Source organism: Magallana gigas, chromosome 6, assembly GCF_963853765.1.
Source record: "Magallana gigas chromosome 6, xbMagGiga1.1, whole genome shotgun sequence".
Classification (NCBI taxonomy): domain Eukaryota; kingdom Metazoa; phylum Mollusca; class Bivalvia; order Ostreida; family Ostreidae; genus Magallana; species Magallana gigas.
In genome coordinates, this window is record NC_088858.1 from 987,501 (window position 1) to 1,010,421 (window position 22,921).

Genomic DNA, 22,921 nt, shown 5'->3' on the forward strand with positions numbered 1-22,921 from the left:
TTGCATCAACACAGAAATTAAATGTTTTATTCCTACCTATTGAAGGATTGGATAGGGCACATTATTTACCTGAGGCTGATTTACCTTGTGTATTTACCTGAGGCTGATTTACCTTGTGTATTTACCTGAGGCTGATTTACCTTGTGTATTTACCTGAGGCTGATTTACCTTGTGTATTTACCTGAGGCTGATTTACCTTGTGTATTTACCTGAGGCTGATTTACCTTGTGTATTTACCTGAGGCTGATTTACCCTTGTGTATTTACCTGAGCTGATTTACCCTTGTGTATTTACCTGAGCTGATTTACCTTGTGTATTTACCTGAGGCTGATTTACCTTGTGTATTTACCTGAGGCTGATTTACCTTGTGTATTTACCTGAGGCTGATTTACCTTGTGTATTTACCTGAGGCTGATTTACCTTGTGTATTTACCTGAGGCTGATTTACCCTTGTGTATTTACCTGAGCTGATTTACCCTTGTGTATTTACCTGAGGCTGATTTACCCTTGTGTATTTACCTGAGCTGATTTACCCTTGTGTATTTACCTGAGCTGATTTACCTTGTGTATTTACCTGAGGCTGATTTACCTTGTGTATTTACCTGAGGCTGATTTACCTTGTGTATTTACCTGAGGCTGATTTACCCTTGTGTATTTACCTGAGCTGATTTACCCTTGTGTATTTACCTGAGCTGATTTACCTTGTGTATTTACCTGAGGCTGATTTACCTTGTGTATTTACCTGAGGCTGATTTACCTTGTGTATTTACCTGAGCTGATTTACCCTTGTGTATTTCCCTGAGGCTGATTTACCTTGTGTATTTACCTGAGGCTGATTTACCTTGTGTATTTACCTGACACTGATTTACCTTGTGTATTTACCTGAGGCTGATTTACCCTTGTGTATTTACCTGAGCTGATTTACCTTGTGTATTTACCTGAGGCTGATTTACCTTGTGTATTTACCTGAGGCTGATTTACCTTGTGTATTTACCTGACACTGATTTACCCTTGTGTATTTACCTGAGGCTGATTTACCTTGTGTATTTACCTGAGGCTGATTTACCTTGTGATTTACCTTGTGTATTTACCTGAGCTGATTAACCTTGTGTATTTACCTGAGGCTGATTTAGTGTTGATACAGAGAACCTGCTTCCCTGTTTCTATATCATAGATGTATGTATTGGATGAAGAGTAGGAAGCAACCATTTGGCTAGGATCACATCTTACGAAATCCACTGATGTGGGCGCACCGTCATCTGCAAGATAAAGGAGGGACAATTTGAAACATCACTGTGGTGATATAACACATGATAATGAAAGTATTGGGGCAGGGTCGGACACCTACCCTCCTCAGCTGTGTAGCTCTGGAGGAGCGGGGGTTTCTGTCCGGGACTCCAGAGTCGGACAGTCCCGTCAGCCGAACACGACAGTAGCTGCATCTTTGAACTGTGTACAGACAAACCCCATACTGCATTCGTGTGGCCTTCTAGGGTACAGTTTAAAACATTTTGATCTGCAAAATACAACGTAATTCAATGGTCATTTATAGTTATTCAACACATTAAGACTTGCAAACATATGCTTGGAAAGTATACATGTAAAGTACAGATCCTAATTTCTATGAATAGGAAGATGAAATGAGGTGATTTTTGTTGCTTGGCACTGACCAAAAGAATTTGAAAGATCTGCAATACTTTTTCCTAGAAACTAAACAAAAGAATCAAGAGTTGATGAACATGTACCAAAAGATAAATAGAGGTCTATATTAAAACTGATACTATAAATGCATCAAAAGGGTCTATGTCGTGACTTGTACCTACCAAAAGAATCATAGGGGTCTATGTTGGAGCTGGGTATATTCCAGCATCGGATTGTTGAGTCCTGTCCTCCACTGAAGCATTGCTCGCCCGTGGAGTTGACGGCTAGACAGAGCACCGGACCTATGTGTGCACGAAACGTGTATACTGGTTCTACATCTAATGAAGTGGCTCTGAAACACAAACAGCATTACCTGAGTGAGGTCACAAACATAAAATCATCAATATTCAAATATCAGTTTTCTTCTTATGAACTAATATCTAGTAAAGAAAGATCTCAAATGTGTTTGCTCTGAAATTCAATTTGAACACTTTCCTGTCTATATCCTATAGATCTTAAAATAAGTGGGTTTTCTTTCAGGTAAAAACAAAATCTAAATTCATGAACAAGGGTTACCAACAAAAACCACAAAAAATTTAGCCATCAAGAGTTCTACGGATCCCCAGTAATTAAACAGTTCTACTGTCCCACTTGGACACTGACAGACCATAGGCTCACACACAACTCCTGACTTCTTCTTGTAGACTTACTTTTTGGCAGGGACTGTTTTCTGTAAGTTCCAGAGTTTGAGGGTGTGGTCCTCTGAGGCGGTGATCAGGACCGGGTCCACGGGGTGGAAGGCTAGCGACCGCACTCCATCAAAGTGACTGAAACACATCAATAACGGTAACTTACTGTCAGAATGGAGACAGTGGTCAATGAAAGGGGGAGTTTTCAGAGGAACAGTCCAACCCAGCTAACATGTAACTCTTACTTTCAAATAGGTTTTGTACATTGAATTTTCAAAGAGTTTTCAGCAAAGTATAAACAGTTATCCACTTTACATTAATACATACAATGTACCCAAAGTTTTCTTATATACTTTAAACTCATTGTACCAACTGAACAACACATTGTTTTGACTTGTCAGAACCGGTCATTACAATCAATTCTTCACCAATAGTAAGCAATGCTTAGATAAAATGTGGCCCACCACCAGGAGTAAGAGAGCTGGGGGGGGGGGGGGGGAGACATACCTGCGTAGTGTGTACTTGGCGTTCCAGGTTTTCCTGTAAGCTTCTTTGGGGGAGGAGATCTGTAACACAGAGAAGACTCGGTCAGTTCACGGACAGCGTAAACACCAAACTACAGCATCACACATTACACGACCACCCCTCTCTCCTCATACAGATACGTACCAGGTATATATATAATTGTAGTTAATAAATACATATTGAAGAATTCAGAAAGAAAATATATTCAGTGTACAGCAAGTTTGTAGCTTGGGATATCAATCTGTATCAAACAGAATCTACATGTATGTTGAATATCACAAAGAGATAAAAAGATTACAGGACAATGAAGTTTACTGCTGAAAAGTGGTTCATGCTAAAAAGGATTCTTGAAACCACAGCAAAAGACAGTCTATCCTCCCCATATCAGGCCAAAAACCAATGGAGGACCTCTAGATTAGTAGCATTCATAAAAGGTGGAAAATCTGTTAATTCCAATAGATTTAAAAGTCAAGAGCAAATAAATATCCTCCATTGAAATGTCTCCAGCACATATTCAAAGCAAAATTTTAACATACATAACTTTTAATAGCTTTAAAACAATAAAGACCTATTTTATTTTCATAGTTGGACATTTGCCAAAATAAGGTTCAAACTTCAAGGAGTGTCAACACACACATTATATCTCTTATGCAGACATGTAGGTCACAATTTATCATCTGATCACACAGCTATTTTGTAGCTTTCAGTATTCATATTATATATTGTATATTGGCCTGGTATTTTACATGTTTATTTTTAGACTTTGACAAAGTGAAGCTCATTCAGAGTTTGATAAACCAGTCCATCCAGCGATCATGTGACCAATTCTTCACAGACCAGTTACTGCTCATAGAGGTGATCATGTGACCAGTTCTTCACAGACCAGTTACTGCTCGGACAGGTGATCATGTGACCAGCACTTCCTGATGGTAGAGACTGGTTACTGCACAGAACCCATGCTTTGTAGGACAGAGAGAGAGAAACGGACATTACAAGAGCAACATGCTGTTAACACTTACCCCGAACAGCTAAAGAACAGAGACCACACATGTACATGTAATACAGAAGCAGTGCCTGCTGACTCAGGGAAAACATGACTGTCCTACATCCTAACTACTCTGGTTGCATCAATATTCAATGAATACCAATTTTCGTGGATTTCATTGTTCGGTTCATCAACAAAATTTAGTGCTCATCAAAGTGCAATTCCCAAGAACACATAGTACTTATATTGATGGGATCATTATTAACAAAATTAATATATCATTGAAGCTGTGATTTTCACTAAATCCACAAGAATTAATGCCCATGACTACTTATGAAACTACAATACTTTGATCCATCAACTTATTACAAGTTTAAATTCCTGAAGCCTGTCTAGTACCGTATTTTTCCGACGATTAGTCGGTATTTTTTTCCTCTGAAGCAGAGCACCCGACTTATCGTCTTGTTCGACTTGTCGTAGGCTCGTAGTCAGAAATTTTTTAAAAATAGCATTAAAAATCTTGGTTTTAATCATCTTGAGTTGGCTGTGTGATTGAAAATTACGTTGTTGAATTCACTGTTCATCTTTAATAATTATCATTTTCACTCATCTGTCAACACTTAAATACATAATAATAACAACAGTTATTAAAAAATGTTACATTGTCTTTAATCAATTAAAAGTTTTACCGTTCCGTTTTTATAAACACATCGTTTCTATGTATCACTAGTAGGAAGATAACATTGCGCAGTAAAATTGAAACCAAGTTTGAATGGAAGAAAATATTGCAGTAGGTCCGGGGGATGTTTTTTTAAATTTAATTATTTTATTTGTAAAGAGATGTTAGTGGAAAGTATAAATCAGAAATATTTAATGGTCAAATTCAATCTTAAAATACGTAATCGGCAATTATCAATACTACTGTTTATACAATAGGCTGACACCGGTTGTGTTAATAATCTTGCCCTAAGGCTGAGATCTTTACGGCAATTTCACTCCCGGTGTATATAAAGAGTACCGTTATAAGAGTGATTATAGTTCATTGATTAATTATTGTCCAATTCTTTGATTATTGTTAGATAATTTTTTAAGGAAACGTATGTATGTCGTATATTGTCATTATCAAGTCGTACAAATGATCAATTTATTTCTAACAGTGTCTATGTAAAACAATAGCGTGTAACTGCATTACTGGATACAAAGTAAACAAGTTTCATCAAATCATAGTAATTGCTAAGCTTTCTGCACTTGATATCCCCCTTTGAAGTCCGACACGAGACAGGTGCATGCCTATGACACCGGAAATTGTTAAACAAACATTGACCACACGCCGAGTCAACAGGTGGCTGGTTACGTAATGGCGAATACACTGGCGATAGTCAGAGTGGATACTTATTTTAATGCTTGGGAATAAAATATTTCTGACAAAGTAAGTTTAAAATGCAAGCGACTTTGTAGAAGTTGCCGATATTTGAAAATTTGATGCATAAGTATAAAGCGTAATTGTTTAAATGTTAATCATTAATAATAATTGGTAGCAATATCAGTGACATCGTGGCATCATACACTGATAATGTTACTGCAGTTTTATAGGCCATTTTGAAGTGATAAGATCGACGTATGGTCTGAGATCGACGTATCGTAGAATTTTGTTAAAATTTTGGCTAAAAATGGGCAATTCAACGAGTCGTCCGCATCGACGAGTCGTCGGGAAAATATGGTATTATCATTTTTTTTAAATTCTTAATCCTCTGACTATCACTGATACAGGAATTTCCCTACAAACTACTAATGTATCAGAGAATGTTCATTTCTCTATACTCACATCATAATTATTCTGTATAATTATTCTGTATACTCACATCATAATTATTCTGATCGGCCTCGTTATTGACAGTCAGGTCCGCTAACTCCCCGAGTTCTTCTCCGAAACTTTCATCGTCTGGATCTGTTCCGATGATTTGTTTACGAGAATCCGATGGAAATGCGATAGAACTTCCTCCCTGTAGACCTTTTGAATTAAAAATCTCTATTATTCCTTAATAACACAGGCTACATGGTTTTATTTACGGCTTTAATATCTGCTTAAGGTTGAACACATATATATGAATATGTGGTGCGTGGTCCAAAACCTTATGTATTATTTTATGGTTACTATAATATATAAACTTATCAATGAATATACATTAAGATGCTTTTAAAAACTAAACAATTAATGTTAGAGTAATATAAAAAAAATTGTTGGACATAAATTAAAGCATAAGACAAAAGCATTTTTCATTTACCAGTAATTGAAGATTTATACACAACACCCAAAGCAAAAAAAAAAGATGCAATATTTTAGTTTTCAATGCATAACTGTAACTTTACTTAACGCAGAATATGAACTAATCTGTGAGTGTTAGTAACAGTTATGTGGAGGTTGGGGATTTCTGGAAGGTTTTAGTAATACTGTTTGGGTGGGGGTTTCTGGGATCTGGGGGTTGTTAAGTTATAATATGGTGTGGATTTTTTTTCTGGAGATGGGGGGAGGGGGTTGTCGGGACCCTTCACCTCTCCTGTCATGCCTACCCGACTCATCGCTGTCGCTCCCACTCAATCCAGAGCCAGAGGAGTTAGCGGCCCTCTGAGGGCTGGATGCAGCCCCACCCTGATAGGAAGAAGACTGCGAGGAGAAGACATCATCGTCCGATCCTAAATTGGCCAGCATTTGCTGCAAGGCTGATCGCTTTGGTCCTGCATTCACACAGAACTCCATTTATTATCTCCCCTTACATTTACTACTGCATCATCCAAAACTTTGAATGTGCAATTAATTTACAGATTTATCATTCATTAGATTTATAAGGTACACAAAACTTGATTTATGACAAATGAAAAGGGTTGTTCCAGGATTTAAAGTGGTATGAGTTACACATTTACAATTTATTGTCATAAGATTAAAATATTGATATATCCTGCAAAAAAAAAAATAAAAAAATTTTAACATGTCCCAACCCCTTAAAAAATTTAAATCTGGAACAACCCACATTGAATGTTGAAATACAAAGAAAAAAGGATTTTCATGAATATACAAATGTTCATCTATCTGGAGTAAAAACCGAATAAAATCTGAGATGAGGAAGACGGTGGAGTACAACATAGGGCTGTCACCCCAGAGGGGGACGGGTTGTGGGGGTCAGTGTTTCCATGGAAACAATGATGCATGCAGGGCTGATATCAATTTTATTGGGATTGAAGTAATATTCCATTCATGCAGGAACAGTACAACAAAATTCTATGCTATAAGATTTCCTATGATTAAAATCTATAGTGAAATGAAAATGCAGCACACAACATCTAACTTATATCACTAGCATGCATCTCCATTCACATTCGTCTCAATTCCTCTTTATATTCCAATTTCTTGTCACTAGCATTTTTGCCTAACGCAATAGAAATGACAATTATCATTAGTTTTCCAAAAATCCGATTGCAGAATGAGAAAAAACAAAATACGAAAGCTTCTTACTTCTCATTAATTTTGATAATTAATTCTGTTTAAGTTTTTCCTAACATAGGTAGACAGGTATCTGAGGCTAGCGTATGCTGGCAGCGGGGCTGTTAAGGCTTTAGAGAGCTTGGCTAGGGGTGTGTGCGAGTGTGGATAAGCGAGGACTTACTTGACTTCATTCCCTTTCTCTCCTTTTTATACTGGTCTTTTAGTCTATCTATCAGGCGTTGGTCCACATCCCACTCCTCTTTCTCATTTTGCACTGTGTAAAGCATACAGCCAATCAGTGAGGAGAAGAAGACACAGTTCCGCATCACTTGAGTTTGGAATTGTACGCGACTCTATGTGATGTGGATAGCTATAGTGGTGACATGCTAACTATGATTCGACAGACACCAGACTACACAAACAGATGAATGTATCTCCCATGTTTATATACATGAGGAATATGTGGCATATTCATTCAGAGGTCTGTCCTAGGTCCTCACCATGCTCTACAATCTGCTTAACTTACTAATGTAACTGGAGTTTACTGTGAAAGGGATGTGTGCAGTAATAACTTACTTAGTGTTTGTACTATCTCTATTACAATGTCTGTACTATCGCTAGTTACAGTGTCTGTACTATCGCTTGTTACAGTATCTGTACTATTGCTAGTGACAATGTCTGTAATATGTACTATCGCTAGTTACAGTGTCTGTACTATCTTACAGTGTCTGTACTATTGCTTGTGATGGTGTCTGTACTATCTCTAGTTACAGTGTCTGTACTATCTCTAGTTATAGTGTCTGTACTATCCCTAGTAATAGTGTCTGTAACATCTTTAGTTACAGTGTCTGTACTATCCCTAGTAATAGTGTCTGTACTATCCCTAGTAAAAGTGTCTGTACTATTGCTAGTTACGGTATCTGTACTATCCCTAGTAATAGTGTCTGTAACATCTTTAGTTACAGTGTCTGTACTATCACTAGTTACAGTGTCTGTACTATCCCTAGTAAAAGTGTCTGTACTATTGCTAGTTACGGTATCTGTACTATCCCTAGTAATAGTGTTTGTAACATCTTTAGTTACAGTATCTGTACTATCGCTAGTTACAGTGTCTGTACTATCTTACAGTGTCTGTACTATCTCTAGTTACAGTGTCTGTACTATCTCTAGTTACAGTGTCTGTACTATCTCTAGTAAAAGTGTATGTACTATTGCTAGTGACAGTGTATGTACTATCTCTAGTGACAAGTGTCTGTACTATCTCTAGTTACAGTGTATGTACTATTGCTAGTTACGGTATCTGTACTATCCCTAGTAATAGTGTTTGTAACATCTTTACAGTGTCTATACTATCGCTAGTTACAGTGTATGTACTATTGCTAGTGACAGTGTATGTACTATCTCTAGTGACAAGTGTCTGTACTATCTCTAGTTACAGTGTATGTACTATTGCTAGTAACGGTATCTGTATTATCCCCAGTAATAGTGTCTGTAATATCTCGTTACAGTGTTTGTACTATCTCTAGTTACCGTGCCTCTACTATCTTTAGTTACAGTGTATGTACTATTGCTAGTTACAGTGTCTGTACTATTGCTAGTTACAGTGTTTGAATTATCTCCAATGACAAGTGATTCTACTTTCTCTAGTTACAGTGTCTGTACTATTGCTAGTTACGGTATCTGTACTATCTGTACTAGTTACAGTGTCTGTAATATCTTTAGTGAAAGTGTCTGTACTATTGCTAGTGACGATGTATGTACTATTGCTAGCGACAGGTCTGTACTATCTCTAGTGACAAGTGATTGTACTATCTCTAGTTACTGTGTCTGTACTATTTCTAGTGCCAAGTGTCTGTATTATCTTTAGTGACAGTGTCTGTACTATCTCTAGTTACAGTGTCTGTACGATGTCTATACTATTGCTAGCAACAGGTCTGTACTATCTCTATTTACAGTGTCTGTACTATCGCTAGTTACAGTGTCTGTAATATCTCTAGTGATAATGTCTGTACTATCTCTAGTTACAGTGTCTGTACTATCGCTAGTTACCATGTCTGTACTATCTCTAGTTACAGTGTCTGTACTATCGCTAGTTACAGTGTCTGTAATATCTCTAGTGATAATGTCTGTACTATCTCTAGTTACAGTGTCTGTACTATCTAGTTACAGTGTCTGTACTATCCCTAGTGACGATGTCTGTAATACTGTTAGCGACAGGTCTGTACTATCTCTAGTTACCGTGTCTGTACTATCTTTAGTGACAAGTGATTGTACTATCGCTAGTGACAGTGATTGTACTATTGCTATTGACAAGTGTCTGTAGTATCACTAGTGACAATGTCTGTACTATCTCCATTTACAGTGTCTGTACTATCTCTATTGACAAGTGTCTGTACTATCGCTAGTGATGGTGTTTGTGCTTATTCCTACGCATAACAAACAGTACCTGCTTTAATCCCCACATATCCCCTTAATCCACCCTTTTTATGACAGGAGTAGGCCATTGATCAGTAAGGTGAATACAAACAAACAAAATAGTGACTTGTCACAAAAACAAACAACAAAGTAATCTGTTCAGATCTGTCCTTCCAAACTCAAGCGATTCGCACAATTGTCACAAATGTCACAATTCATGTCCAATGGGCAATTATAGGAAATCAAAAGATTTTTAAATCAGGAATTTTTCTCAAAACAAATGTGAATTGATTACTTTGACTAAGAAAACAATGAAGAAAAGAGGGGGATGTCTATAGAACACAATGAACATCACTCAACAGAATACTACAGAATATAACACGGAACCCCTGAGGGGGGAGGGTCCTCCCCCAGGGGGTCACTAAAGGAAGAGAGAAGGGTTACAGTGGTGACACACAGACAGACAGGGAAGACGTTACCCCACTCCGGTCCGTCTCCGTGACTCTGGGCCTCACCGGCACCGTTCTCCGCCTCCTCCACCAGGAAGTCAAACTCCGCCAGTGCTTCCTCTGTCTCCGTGTCATCCTCCATCATGGCAATGTTGTCAACATTCTGCATCTAATCAATATCAATTCAACAGCTTTATCCAAATTAACAATCACCACAAAACAGTTATGTAAAAAAATCTAAATTCACAATCACCCCATCACAGTTATATTGTATCCAAATGTACAATCATTACTTATCAGCTTTATAATATCCAAATTAAGAGTCCATCCAAAATCCATAACAGCTATATTATATTAAATAAACAAACAATCACTGAGAGCTTAATGTCTAAACAATCAACTTGTTACAGTTAAAAGTTGAAATAAACAAGTCATTAAGCATCAAGAATAAAGTAGGTTATTTACAACAACAAAACTTATTCTGTAGAGTATGTAAAGAAAACAATTCATCACTACTTGATCAGTATCAGTGGCCATATATCTAAGGCTCACAAACTAATATTCTAGTCACAACTGACCAGGCCCTCCTACACTTCTACACTGGCAGCTGGAGGCCGTGCTGATTGTGTTTGTGTGGGACAGACCAATATATTAGAGCATGGAGCTGCTGTCCTTTAATTCTAATTGCTAATTTACAAAATTCCTACACTGTTGTACAGAAAGTCTTTGATAATGGAGAATTTAATATTTACTCTATAATATACTGTACATGTACACCTACAAACTCTGTTACTACATGCAAAATAATATACATATTCATTATACTGCTGATTTATAATGTTTTATAGTTTTTACTGTTGAATCTCATTATGACTGAATAAATGTTAATCCTGTTTTATTGTACATCTAATGAGGAAGGTCACCCGTTTCCTTCTGGGGAAATATATCCTTTTCCTTAACACACAAGAACCAAAAGAACCGCCACGACAAGAAGTTAGGTCATTCGTGTATGAAGACTTGAAGGTTTATGTCTCCATTGTTAGCATTCTGGAAATTTACAATATCCTCTGTGCTTCATGTGTGTGTGTGTGTGTGGGGGGGGGGGGGGGGTACCTTTGGTCTTTTCTTCACATGTTTGACTTCACTTTCCTCTTCCCCAGCTAAACCATCATCTTCATCACTGAAATAAACAAACAGATGTGTCAAAATCATAGTTGAAATTACCCGGTACATGATTGTCAAGTACAGAAGCAGAGAAGCAGCCTCAATTTCATTAGCTACATCAGCCATTGTGACACGTTCATGCTAGTATAAGGAGGTACCTGAGATTGTCCTCATCTTCCATGCCATCTTGACCGAGGAAGTCAAGTGTAGCGAGAACTGAGGCCTCACTGTCCAGCAGGGCAGAGTCAACCAAAGAAGCCGGCATCTTCTTCCCCCTGACACAGAAAGGCAGCCATGCATGACAGAGATAATCAGTGGATGAGGACAGTAGAAAAAGAGTGTTATTCATGAAAACAGCATCAAAAGTTATTCACATTATACTTTATACATAACATATATGCAGAAGTATATTTACATGTATATAAGAATATCTTGAAAATCAGCTTAAATATCAATATTCAAAGGAAGTATTTTGTATATTCAGAAAACATAGAGCTAATTAATAGAGATTTGAGAGGTTTATTGAAAAGAAATATCAGAATAGTTTAGAAAAAGATACTAAAGAGACCCATTTTGAAGCAGAATTTTTTTATGAAGTAGTTGTTCATAAAACATTTCTACATTTCACATAACCTCCCACAACATGGCTACAGGGATGAATTTTAACACCATGACCTAGATATCACCCTGTGATGGCCCAACCCCACCCCCCAGGACACCAATATGTTACCTGGCCTTCCCCTGGTCCCCGGCCCGCTTACTGGGCACCTCCCCATTCATCTGAACAATGGCGGGCTGGGCTCCCTCTGCCTCACTCTCAGCCGCGTGGGCCTGCAGCCCCAAAAGGGAGCGAACTCTGGCTGACCTCACATCAATAATTGTATCTGTATATCCAATCTCTTGAAGGTATCTACAAAATAATAAGGATTCTAAACGAGGTGGAACCTGATTCAACATATCCAATAAAAGTTGTGAGTTTTTAACAGCCACTTAGTCATGACTATAAGATGTTTTTACATACTTGTATACATATTGTACTTAATACTTGTAATATTGGGTGTAATGATATAACACAGTCTTGACTATAGGTGTTTCTACAGTAATACAGGTGTTATTGATTGAAAATAGAGCACTCACTGTCTAAGCAGGTGTCTGCCTTGGCGCCAAGACACGTTGCCAGCGGACGGCATCACTTCCCCATCCACAGCATCCTCTACAAAACCCATGGATTACAGAAATATATAACAGGTCCACAGAAATATCATACAGATTTAAAGAAATATCACATAGATTAACAAATATATCACATATAAGGTTACAGAAACATCACACAGATTTACAAAAATATCCCACAGATAAACAAATATATCACACAGATAAAGAAATATATCACATAGGTCAAAGAAATATCACAGAGATCCACTAAAATCACACAAAGGTTTGTTTACAAGAAAAACTGCCTTTCTTACAAAACATCAAGTGCTTCAAGGACATTCACATAGTGATACAATTGCTCAACTTCCTGAATTCTTTGAGGTAGCAACCAATCAAAAGCATGGCTGATGACTTACCTTCTTTCTTCTCCAATGACGGGGGTTTGAGATCTTCTTGATTTAATTCTGTACCATATTTCAGTTTGTGATATTTCGCTCTGTTTAAAAGGAAATTTAAGATACTAAATGACTTTGGTCCACAAAACTTTAACATAGAGCAGGCTCTTTTCTCTACTGATATTAATCTGAGGAAACAATAACTGGGCTTTCACTGACAATGGGAAGTCAGGTGTCTTGTTTTCAAAGAGAAAATAAACCACACTTCACAAGCCCTTACATCTTATACAAAACGATTGCAAAAAAAATATATTAGTATCTAATGAGAAGTTAAAGGCTGAAAAATTATTGTGAGGGTGGAATGTAGAACATTAACAAAATAATATAGAAATATTCAAATAAAATAAAAAGCTTTTTATAAATTTACATCCTGATTACGGTAATAAGATTCAATACCATAAACAATTTTCTCTGTTAATTTGGGTGTATTTATCTTAATCACAGCACAAATTTAGAATGGGAGTACTGACTTCCAACAATCAAAAAGTCATCAAATTCCAGAAGGTGTAAATGGTTTTTCTGAGTGTGTATGTTTGGTATTACATGTAATTGTCTTCTGATTAAACTGATGTGTATTCAAACTCTGTTAAGTGGTTGAAAGATGATGGCATTGATCTATATGCAGAAATAGAATCAAACTAAAATCTCTGCCAGTATGGTAACTAACCTCTCCTGTTTCAGAGCAAACTCCAACATCTTGATTCTTCTGACAAGGTCCTGTTTTAAGTTTTCCTGACCTTTCCTCTCTCCTTGTAGAAAAGCTATTCTTGCCTGAAAATAAGTATTTGAACCTATGTACAACCATTTCAATCCCTATTCAAAATGACAGTCTCTGAATGTAAAAAATTAAAGGCCATCAACCTGTGAAATTTATATCAATTTGAGAATTCAGAAGTATGATTGGATATGAAATTGATGTTGCTCTTTCGTTTTATTTTTAAAAATTGATATTGATTAATAAAATTATGATTGCAGGATAAAAATGCAGTACAGGAACTGCACAACAAATGCATCTCTACTGTACCCCATTAATCAATATAAACCTGTATTTATAAGGGTTCAACATATGGCTTACAACAGAGTTCTTGAGAACTGCCTGACATTTTGTCTTGGTGGAATGATATCAAAAACTAAAGGACCTCCACAAATTTCCTGATCACCAATCCTTGGGACTATCAATCAATTGATCACAGGCAGGAATCATACAATGACAGTGTGTGTATAGTTAGTAGGACGAGTCAACCCCGCTCCTACTAGCACTAGCTAATGGGTAAAAGGGGCATGGTCGCAATTTGGGTCAAATTCTATTTTCCTGTTTTTTATTATTTACAGTGCCTCATAAATTCATGTTTAATGATCAAATCAAATTTGGGAGTCGGCCACAGAGTTATAAGCAAAATACAAGGCCCTGTTTACGTAGGTTTAATATACCGTATTTTCCCGACGACTCGTCGATGCAGACGACTCGTCGAATTGCTCATTTTTAGCCAAAATTTTAACAAAATCCTACGATACGTCGATTCAGACGACACGTCGAACTTATCGCTTCAAAATGGTGTATAAAACTGCAGTAACATTATCAGTGTATGATGCCACGATGTCCCCGATATTGCTACCAATTATTATTAAAGATTAACATTTAAACAATTACTCTTTATACTTATGCATCATATTTTCAAATACCGACAACATCTACAAAGTCGCTCGCATCATAAACAATTCCCGATATCGCGTGTTATGCAAAATTAAACTTACTTTGACAGAAATATTTTATTCCCATGCATTAAAATAATCACCCACTCTGACCATCGCCAGTGTATTCGCCATTACGTAACCAGCCACCTGTTGAATCGGCGCGTGGTCAATGTTTGTTTAACAATTTCCGGTGTCAGAGGCATGCACCTGTCTCGTGTCGGACTTCAAAGGGGGATCTCAAGTGCAGAAAGCTTAGCAATTACTATGATTTGATGAAACTTGTTTACTTTGTATCCAGTAATACAGTTACACACTATTATTTTAAAGAGACACTGTTAGAATACATCGATCATTTGTACGACTTGATAATGACGATATACGACATGCATACGTTTCCTAATTTATTTATTTAACAATAATCAAAGAATTGGACAATAATTAATTAGTGAACTATAATCACTTTTTATAACGGCACTCTTTATGTACACAGTGAGTGAAATTGCCGTATAGATGTCAGCCTTAGCAAGATTATTAACACAACCGGGATCAGTCTACCGTATAAACAATAGAGTTGATAATTGCCGATTACGTATTTTAAGATTGATTTTGACCACAAAATATTTCTTATTTATACTTTCAACTAACAACTCTTTACTAATAAAATAATAAAACTTTAAAACATTCCCGGACCTACTGCAATATTTTTTTCCATCCAAGTTTGGTTTCAATTTTACTGCGCAATATTATCTTCCCACTATAGTGATATATGGAATCATGTGACAATGTGTTTATAAAAACGGAACGGTAAAACTTTTAATTGATTTAAAAAAAACACCATTGTTCAATAACTGTTATTAATATGTATTCTAGTGTTAACAGATTAGTGAAAATGATAATAATTAAAGATGAACATTGAATTCAACAACGTAGTTTTCAATAACAGTATAGCCAGCTCAAGATGATTAAAACCAAGATTTTTAATATTTCTTTTCACAATTTTCTGACCTCAAGCCTAAGACAAGTCGATCAAGACGATAAGTCGAGTGCTCTGCTTCAGAGAGAAAAAAATACCGACTTATCGTCGGGAAAATACGGTACCAGTAAAAAATCTATTTCAAATTGATTTGTCGATCTTATTCATTTTAAGCATGAAAAAAACATTTCTTAAAATACAACACATTATTTTAGGTCTAAAACTGGAATTTTCACTTCAACATTTAAAATTTAAACAAAAGCTTTGCTTACATAGCAAAGAGTTGCAAGCTATGTAACTTGCATATAACTCAACAAATGACACTCACATTTTGGTTGCCTATTAAAAATGCCTTACTGAAGAATTGTAACATTAAAATTGAAAAAAGAATTTTTTAACAAAATTGAGACAATGCCTATATAACCCTTTAGTTCAGTCGGTACAGCGTTGGTTTTTTAACTCAAGGGTCTTGGGTTTGAGCCTACTTGTGGACATTCCTCCTATTCTATTAAAATACTTTTTTAAGTACATATTTGGCATTTTGATTCTAGGGGGTTAGAAATATAATTCTAATAATAATATAGAGAAAAGATGAATGATGCAAACCATTTTAAAAGATTATTAAATAGTCAAGTAGATCTTTACAATGAAATGCCATGTTGTTCAAACTTATTATTTATTGTAATAAAAAAAAACAAAAAAAAAAACAACATAAAGTATGTACACAACAGAATCACTAGAATGATCTGACTGATTTCCTCCAAATATTTAAGAGCTCAGAAGTAAAACAAGTTCTGAAGATATACTTTATCCCTCAATAACACAGCTAGCATTCATATGTTCGAAGTTCAAAGTGTGTTAGAGGTAGACAAACATTGTTAGATATTATCTTCTATATTCAAGCAGCTATCTGGCTGCTTACTCTGTTATATAAACATAAATCCCAATCTTTAAAGAGGAACATTTGTGTCCATTTGGTTCAAACAACCCACTCAATTTCTGACTAATCATCTTTCATTAAACAAATAGGTCAAAATATCTAATTTCTAAGTACTAATTCCATACAATTTTCTTTCTTCTAAAAACTTTTCAGTTCCATTTTTATCAGCACGCCTTTTAACTCTTTTGAATCAGGTAGATAGGGATAGATAAGGCTGATAACTTCACATGTGTTCACACTATTCGCTCTAGGTACTGAAGCTGATAGTCAGGTGAGTCATTCGGTAGGCCTCACTGCGTTTGTCATTTCCTGGTGACAGCGCTCTCGATGTGACATGACAAGTTTTTAACAGAATTTGATATGATATTGCACATACGCTCAAAACTCCACAATGACCCAATTTACATCATTTGTTGAAAAAATGTCAAAAATGAAACCGCCATATTGAAATTAAAAATGGCGGACGCACAACTATAGTGCATTGTTTATCTACGCTTTCCGCTCTTGACAAGTACATAACTCACCAAGAAGAAAAATATGCAACTGTCTGTATAGATAATGAAATATAAAAGCTAGATTATTTACTTGAAGTTCTGCACGCTCAACTTCCCATTGTGATCTTTCCATCTCAAAACGAGCCCATTCCGTTTGTAGAAAATGCAATATTCCAGGCATCGAATACTGCGGACGCTGGCCCACATCATCCGCCTGCTGTTTAGTCATCATCCCCATTGCCCCTGACACTGGGCCTAGCTGTCCCGCGTGCTGAGATCCAGGGCCCTCACCGTCATTCATTTTCTTAGTTTGGAAGCCATTACAGTATTATTTTTTAGCATAGATGGCGCTGCGAACTGACGTCATATTTTGTTTTCGGACCTCTTTTTGACTGTTTATCGCTTTGGAGGGGAAAGAGCGCAGTGTCCCGAACAGCGAGAGCCACCCTTTTCGCACTGTTTCGGTCCAGCGGATAGAACAACAACACAAACTGTGTATTCGAAGCTGTCATGTAAGTGATAGGATCGCAAACTTGTTCATACAGTATTTATTACATACTGTGGCAAGAAATACTGTACATCATAATCCTAGAAGTGAAACATTCATATAAATTCTTATAAAAATACATATGCTATGTAATTTAGAAATTACCAGATTACTTAAATCTGTACTTTTAAAGTGAGTTTTTGATGAGAAAACTCACAAAAAGTTGGTAGTTTCAAAGCTTAAATTTGGCATAGCAAAAAAATATGTACCAAAGATTGAAATTTGCTGGCATCGAATGTGTCTCCGCGATGCTCTTCAATTAGCCTAATACCCTATTTCAAACTCAAAAGTACAGATGAAAGTGATTGAAATGGTCTAGCCTATATCCTGTCCCTGGTTTCTGCTTTCACCACTTTTTGTGTAATACTTTGAATATAAGATATATACCTTTGTGCCCAAACTACTTTCATCTACTGTGTAGCATTTTGGAGTTAATTTTTTGGTTGCTCTTATCATAATTCCTCTTTGTAATAAAGCAAAAAATAATTGTAAAATGTTTATTAAAATTTTAACCCAAATGTCACAAAGTGTAAATCCAAAAATGAATGAATGAAATATAAGGCACAAAAGATGAACCCCAATTGAATACAATTCCATGTTAAATTCTCAGTTAAAAAACTTCTTTTCCGAATTACTACTTCTAATTACTACTCATCAGAAAATGAGCCTGCTTATATAGTGTATGACTTCTCTTGATCCTCTTAATGTTCCCCCTGAGCAAAGCTAAGATCATGCTATTGAATCTATTAATTCAATATAAAACACTTCTATTGTCTTATGCCTCCTCCTAACCTAATTAAAAGCTCCCCATGACCTGTTCGCAGTCTGGTTCAAGAATTAATTAATTGAAAGAAAAAAATAAAAACAAGCTAATCTACTAAATAAGAAAAGTGAATATAGAAAAAAGAAAAGATTTTTAAAAATGATGATTATGCTACAACTAGAATGAAAAATGCTCAGATTTTGTTTTGAAATGTACCCTCTACTGCTTCAGATATCAATATACAACCAAAAATATGAAGTATAAGGGAATTTTGCGTTGCAAATGACATGGAATTACCTGGAGGATAACGTTGAAAAATTGAGTTGTGCTTAGACAACCTAGTATTTCTGGATGGAAAAAAGATCTCCATAAAAAATTTGTTTTTGTTCATGTTAATTTCTCCTGTTAAAAATACATGAGGTGTCAATGAAGAAATCTGAGATTTTTCACGCTTTGTTGATTTCAGTTGTACTTCTTTGACAGGTATGTGTATTCTCATTAAAATTCGCCAGAAAGTTATGGAAACACTAACCTGGGACAGACTTATAATAACAGTGTGAAAAGCATACTCTCTCTGAATTACATTCATTTTTACCTTAACCATTTACCATTCCTTTTTAGTATCCTAAATTGCGTATCTCATTTGTACCAACTGAATTATTTTTTTTCTCGTTTATAAAAAAAATATGAGTAATACATGTATATTTTATTATAAAAAATATTTATTTTGACAGTGAGGTATGTTTCAGCAATCAAATTCTGTCTGAACAAGATGATTCACTTCCTAATGGTCGCTGGTAAGCAAGGGAAGCCCAGAATTGGTCGATTCTTCACGCATCAGAAGGAGCAAATATCCACACAGACTGCGGTCATCAAACTCTGTCTCCGGGACGGGAAGGAGGTAAGCCACTGTTTGAGGGTCCGTACCGGCTCAGGTGGAAGGAGCAAACTGCACAACATGCAGATATAAATCTGTCATAGAAATCTGTCAGCTGATACTTCAGTTTCATTAATATTCCTGGGCATCAATTTTTGTATCACAGTTTCATTTCTGGCCAATGATAATTGATTTTATCAATCCAACATCTATATTGCAAAGACTGTAGCAAAGTTCCATGAAAGAAATGTTATGTTCCAGTAATTATGCCTCTGGCAAATAAATTTTAGGGATATACAGTGCCAATCAGACCAAACCTAACACCAGGGTAAACCCCAACTAAACCCCAGGTTTACTTTGGGGTTTACTCTGGGTTTGCTTTTTGAAAATTTGGGTCCACTTGGGGTTTACTTTGGGTTTACTTGGAGTTTACTTGGAAATTGCTTTTGAGGTCAAATGTATGCACTGAATTGTGAAGCAGACCTGTCTTTTATCTTACCATCCTACTGCCTGTAATTCCTGCCCCTTGTATATTCCGAATACATAGTTAGCATCTGCTTTCAGGGGTATACTTCTGACTGGGTTTACTCTGTATCCACTTTGGGTTTACTCTGGATCCACTCTAGTAAACCTGGAGTAAACCTAGGGTTGATTCACTTTTTGTTAGGTTGGGTCTGATTAGTATTGTATAGGAATCACCTTGTCTGTCTGTCAGCAATCATGTCTGGTCCATATCTTTCTTATGGAGGTACGTTAGAAGATCTTATTTCACACAGAGATAGCTCATGACCTGAGGGTGTAACACTGTTTCATGATTTTGACTCAAGGTCATTTGTGCAAGTTCAAGTCACTGGGAGGAAAAGTGCAAAATTTGTGTCCGGTCCATATTTTTCTTACGGAGAAACATTTGAAGTTATTACTTCACACAAAAGTTGCTTATGACCTGAAGGTGTGTCATGATTTTGACCCAAGGTCATTCTTGCAAATTCAAGGTCATTGGAAGGAAGAGTGCAAAATTTGTGTCCGGTCCATATCTATCTTATGGAGAAACATCCACTCCCCAAAACCATATGAAATTTGGTTTTCATCCAGCATATAATAATTGAATTTTTGATCTGGACTCTAATAATATAAATACACTGCGTTTACTCTACAGGAGGGTTTTGTTAATTATGAAGACATGACGCTGGTCTACAAACTGTATGTGAATGTGTGGTTCATTGTAGGAGTCTCCCATGAAGAGGTAACTAATCTCAGAAAGTATGTAACCATCCTCATAGTGCATGTAACTAAGCACAAAAAATGTGTAACATTTGTCGTAGAGTATGTATATCAAACATCACAGAGTATGTAACTTACCTCATAGAAATATGTAACTTACCTAAAAGAGTATGTCACTTACCTCATAGAGTATGTAACTTACCTAATAGAGTATGTCACTTACCTCATAGAGATATGTAACTTACCTCATAGAGTATGTAACATACCTAATAGAGTATGTAACATACCTCATAGAGTTTGTAACTTACCCCATAGAGTATGTAACTAACCTGATAGTGTATATAACTTACCTCAGAGTTATGTAGCTAACATCTTATAGTATGTGACTAATCTCATAGAATATATAACTACCACAGGTAACATTACAGAGTATTTTAAAACTTACCTCATAGAGTAACCTTACCTCACAGAGTATGTTACTAACATCACATTGTATAACTTACCTCACAAAGTATGTAACCTACCTCATAGAGTATATAACTAACCTCATGGAGTATGTATCTAACCTCCCGGAGTATGTAACTAATATTTGAGAGTTTGTACACCAAAAACCTTTTTGTATTAAGATAAACTGAGAAGAAAGCCACCCCCCCCCCCCAAACATGTACTCTTTGTGTGTGTCATGGAGCAGCATTTTTAAGATTCTTCAACCACTGATGTTTTTGATTGATCTGTGCAATGCTCAGATATAAACCAGTCCACTATATACCAACACATGCTCTGTTTTATGACAGTTGGTTTTATTGTTTTGGTCCAACAAAGTAAATTCACAAAAGTACTTCCAAAAAAATATCTTTTTTCCAAATCCACCATAATTTAACCTTTTCTTTTACAGAATGAGCTGGCCATGTTTGAACTGTTCCAAAATTTGGTGGAGACTTTGAAGACATACCTAGGAAAAGTGGTAAGTTTTTAAAAAGTGTAACACTTCATATTTATGTTTTCCAGTGTCTTTGTCAATGATACACTCGAATCAAGTTGTATCGTATACCGGTAGTTCAATACATTTCGCCAATGACTATTTCAATATTAAATCGTTCAATTGCTGATAATTATTTATTAAATATAAGTAATAATTAAGGAATCGGTCTTTGAAGATTATGAGGTGATAAAATTACTGTCAAGGGTGATCAATGTCTTTATTGGATTTGATCACTCCCGACCGTATTTGATCACCTCATAATATTCAAAGAATGATTCCTTATTTATTTATTTAATTTCATCCTATCTTTCTAATCCGCTGTCATCTGATGTAACTTTTAAATTTTAAACAATGTTAAGTAATTTTTATAACAAAATATGTTATTGTCTTCTCTTGATGGCAACAAATGTGTAAAAGAAATGAATTTAACATTTACATATGTTACTAGTATATACCCGGTACATGTAATACATGTACAATATAACATATACTGGGGGGTTATTAGGATGGGGACATTAAAATGAATTTGAAGAGCATGTTGATAAAAAGAGTAAAACATTAGAGTAAAATTAATGGGTTTTTTTCTTTTCAGACTGAGGTGGATGTATCCTTGTTTCAAAAGCTTAAAGTCATTGGGCTTCAGATCATTTATTATTTTGTAAGGTTAATGTAACTGAGTGAATGCCTCATTTTGATTGTTCCAATCATTATGGCCTATATGTTGCATTGTTTGTTGTTGAATTCCCCTGGATGAGATTTCAAGATGATCATAATCTAAGGCGTGTTTAGCAGAGCGGGTGCTCATGAGCGATTGTCAAAAAATTCCTCTATACCAGTAACATAAATTTTGGCAAGTGCTCAGGAGCACATGCTCTATTGAACCCACCTGGTTTATATGAGAATTTTTTTTTATAAAAATTGACAATATTATGAGAACAGAATGAACAGATTCAGTATAGACTCTGAAGATTACATGTGAACATTGGTAACAAAATTGCAGGATAAAAATCTGTAGTGCCCAGTACAATCATTAACATTACAAATCTTAAATTCCTTGACTTTGTGAAGATCATATTCAATATGGACCGAGTTTACATGATTATTGATGAGATGATAATTGACGGACAAATCGCAGAGACATGTAGCAGTAGAATTCTGGTACCACTTCAGCTGATGGACGCCGCTAAATGAAGGGGTGACTCCACCTGCCTTAGCACTTGTGCACGGTAGCAATGAACGATAAAACTGCTGCACCAAACACCCGGTACCATTTACACGGGAGATTGAGCACCTTTTGTCCATCAAGAGAACAGAGAGTGTGTCCTGTATAATGCTGGTGTTAACAGATTAAAGAAATAATTGACTATTTCAATTCTCAATGTACATTTACTTCTAACGTTTACAGAACCTTGTGAAGACTTTTTAGATACATGTATGTACAATGTACAATAAATGATAGTCAACATTTAA

At 36.0% G+C, this 22,921-nt stretch overlaps 2 protein-coding genes across 12 annotated transcripts in view; one reads left to right on the forward strand and one right to left on the reverse strand.

Annotated features, from left to right (window-relative positions):
- Positions 1–17,422, reverse strand: part of Striatin-3 (striatin-3) — a 19,957-nt gene extending 2,535 nt beyond the window's left edge. Inside the window, exons 1-16 of one of the 9 annotated variants that reach the window (XM_066089084.1) lie at positions 17,153–17,422; positions 13,627–13,730; positions 12,921–13,000; positions 12,487–12,562; positions 12,080–12,259; positions 11,508–11,624; positions 11,299–11,365; positions 10,252–10,354; positions 7,503–7,595; positions 6,412–6,576; positions 5,703–5,851; positions 2,838–2,896; positions 2,352–2,468; positions 1,824–1,993; positions 1,349–1,516; positions 1,119–1,259 (exon numbers count right to left, since the gene is read on the reverse strand). In XM_066089084.1, coding sequence (XP_065945156.1) covers positions 1,119–1,259; positions 1,349–1,516; positions 1,824–1,993; positions 2,352–2,468; positions 2,838–2,896; positions 5,703–5,851; positions 6,412–6,576; positions 7,503–7,595; positions 10,252–10,354; positions 11,299–11,365; positions 11,508–11,624; positions 12,080–12,259; positions 12,487–12,562; positions 12,921–13,000; positions 13,627–13,730; positions 17,153–17,362 — 1,999 coding nt within the window. In that variant the 5' untranslated portion in view covers positions 17,363–17,422. Of the gene's footprint in view, positions 1–1,118; positions 1,260–1,348; positions 1,517–1,823; positions 1,994–2,351; positions 2,469–2,837; positions 2,897–5,702; positions 5,852–6,411; positions 6,577–7,502; positions 7,596–10,215; positions 10,355–11,298; positions 11,366–11,507; positions 11,625–12,079; positions 12,260–12,486; positions 12,563–12,742; positions 12,767–12,920; positions 13,001–13,626; positions 13,731–17,152 lie in introns of those variants that run through there. The other 8 variants (XM_011434755.4, XM_066089086.1, XM_034469268.2 and 5 more) reach the window with 8 other exon arrangements.
- An 11-nt stretch (positions 17,423–17,433) lies between these two features.
- Positions 17,434–22,921, forward strand: LOC105340100 (AP-4 complex subunit sigma-1). 3 transcript variants are annotated; one of them, XM_034469274.2, is made up of 6 exons: positions 17,440–17,573; positions 19,106–19,272; positions 20,405–20,491; positions 21,365–21,433; positions 22,044–22,055; positions 22,520–22,921. In XM_034469274.2, exons 2-6 carry the CDS (start codon positions 19,144–19,146, stop codon positions 22,640–22,642), a joined length of 420 nt encoding a protein of 139 aa, XP_034325165.2. In that variant the 5' UTR covers positions 17,440–17,573; positions 19,106–19,143; the 3' UTR covers positions 22,643–22,921. The 3 variants fall into 3 exon arrangements, with proteins under 3 accessions (XP_065945162.1, XP_034325165.2, XP_065945161.1); XM_066089090.1 differs by lacking the exon at positions 20,405–20,491 and having other exon boundaries at positions 17,434–17,573; XM_066089089.1 differs by lacking the exon at positions 22,044–22,055.

Excerpts from the sequence above, each read along its gene's own strand:
- LOC105340100 (XM_034469274.2), top strand. The coding sequence starts at position 19,144 with ATGATTCACTTCCTAATGGTCGCTGGTAAGCAAGGGAAGCCCAGAATT. Across the intron at positions 19,273-20,404 it reads GTCTCCGGGACGGGAAGGAG|GAGGGTTTTGTTAATTATGA; the intron begins GTAAGCCACTGT and ends TTTACTCTACAG. Across the intron at positions 20,492-21,364 it reads TAGGAGTCTCCCATGAAGAG|AATGAGCTGGCCATGTTTGA; the intron begins GTAACTAATCTC and ends TTTCTTTTACAG.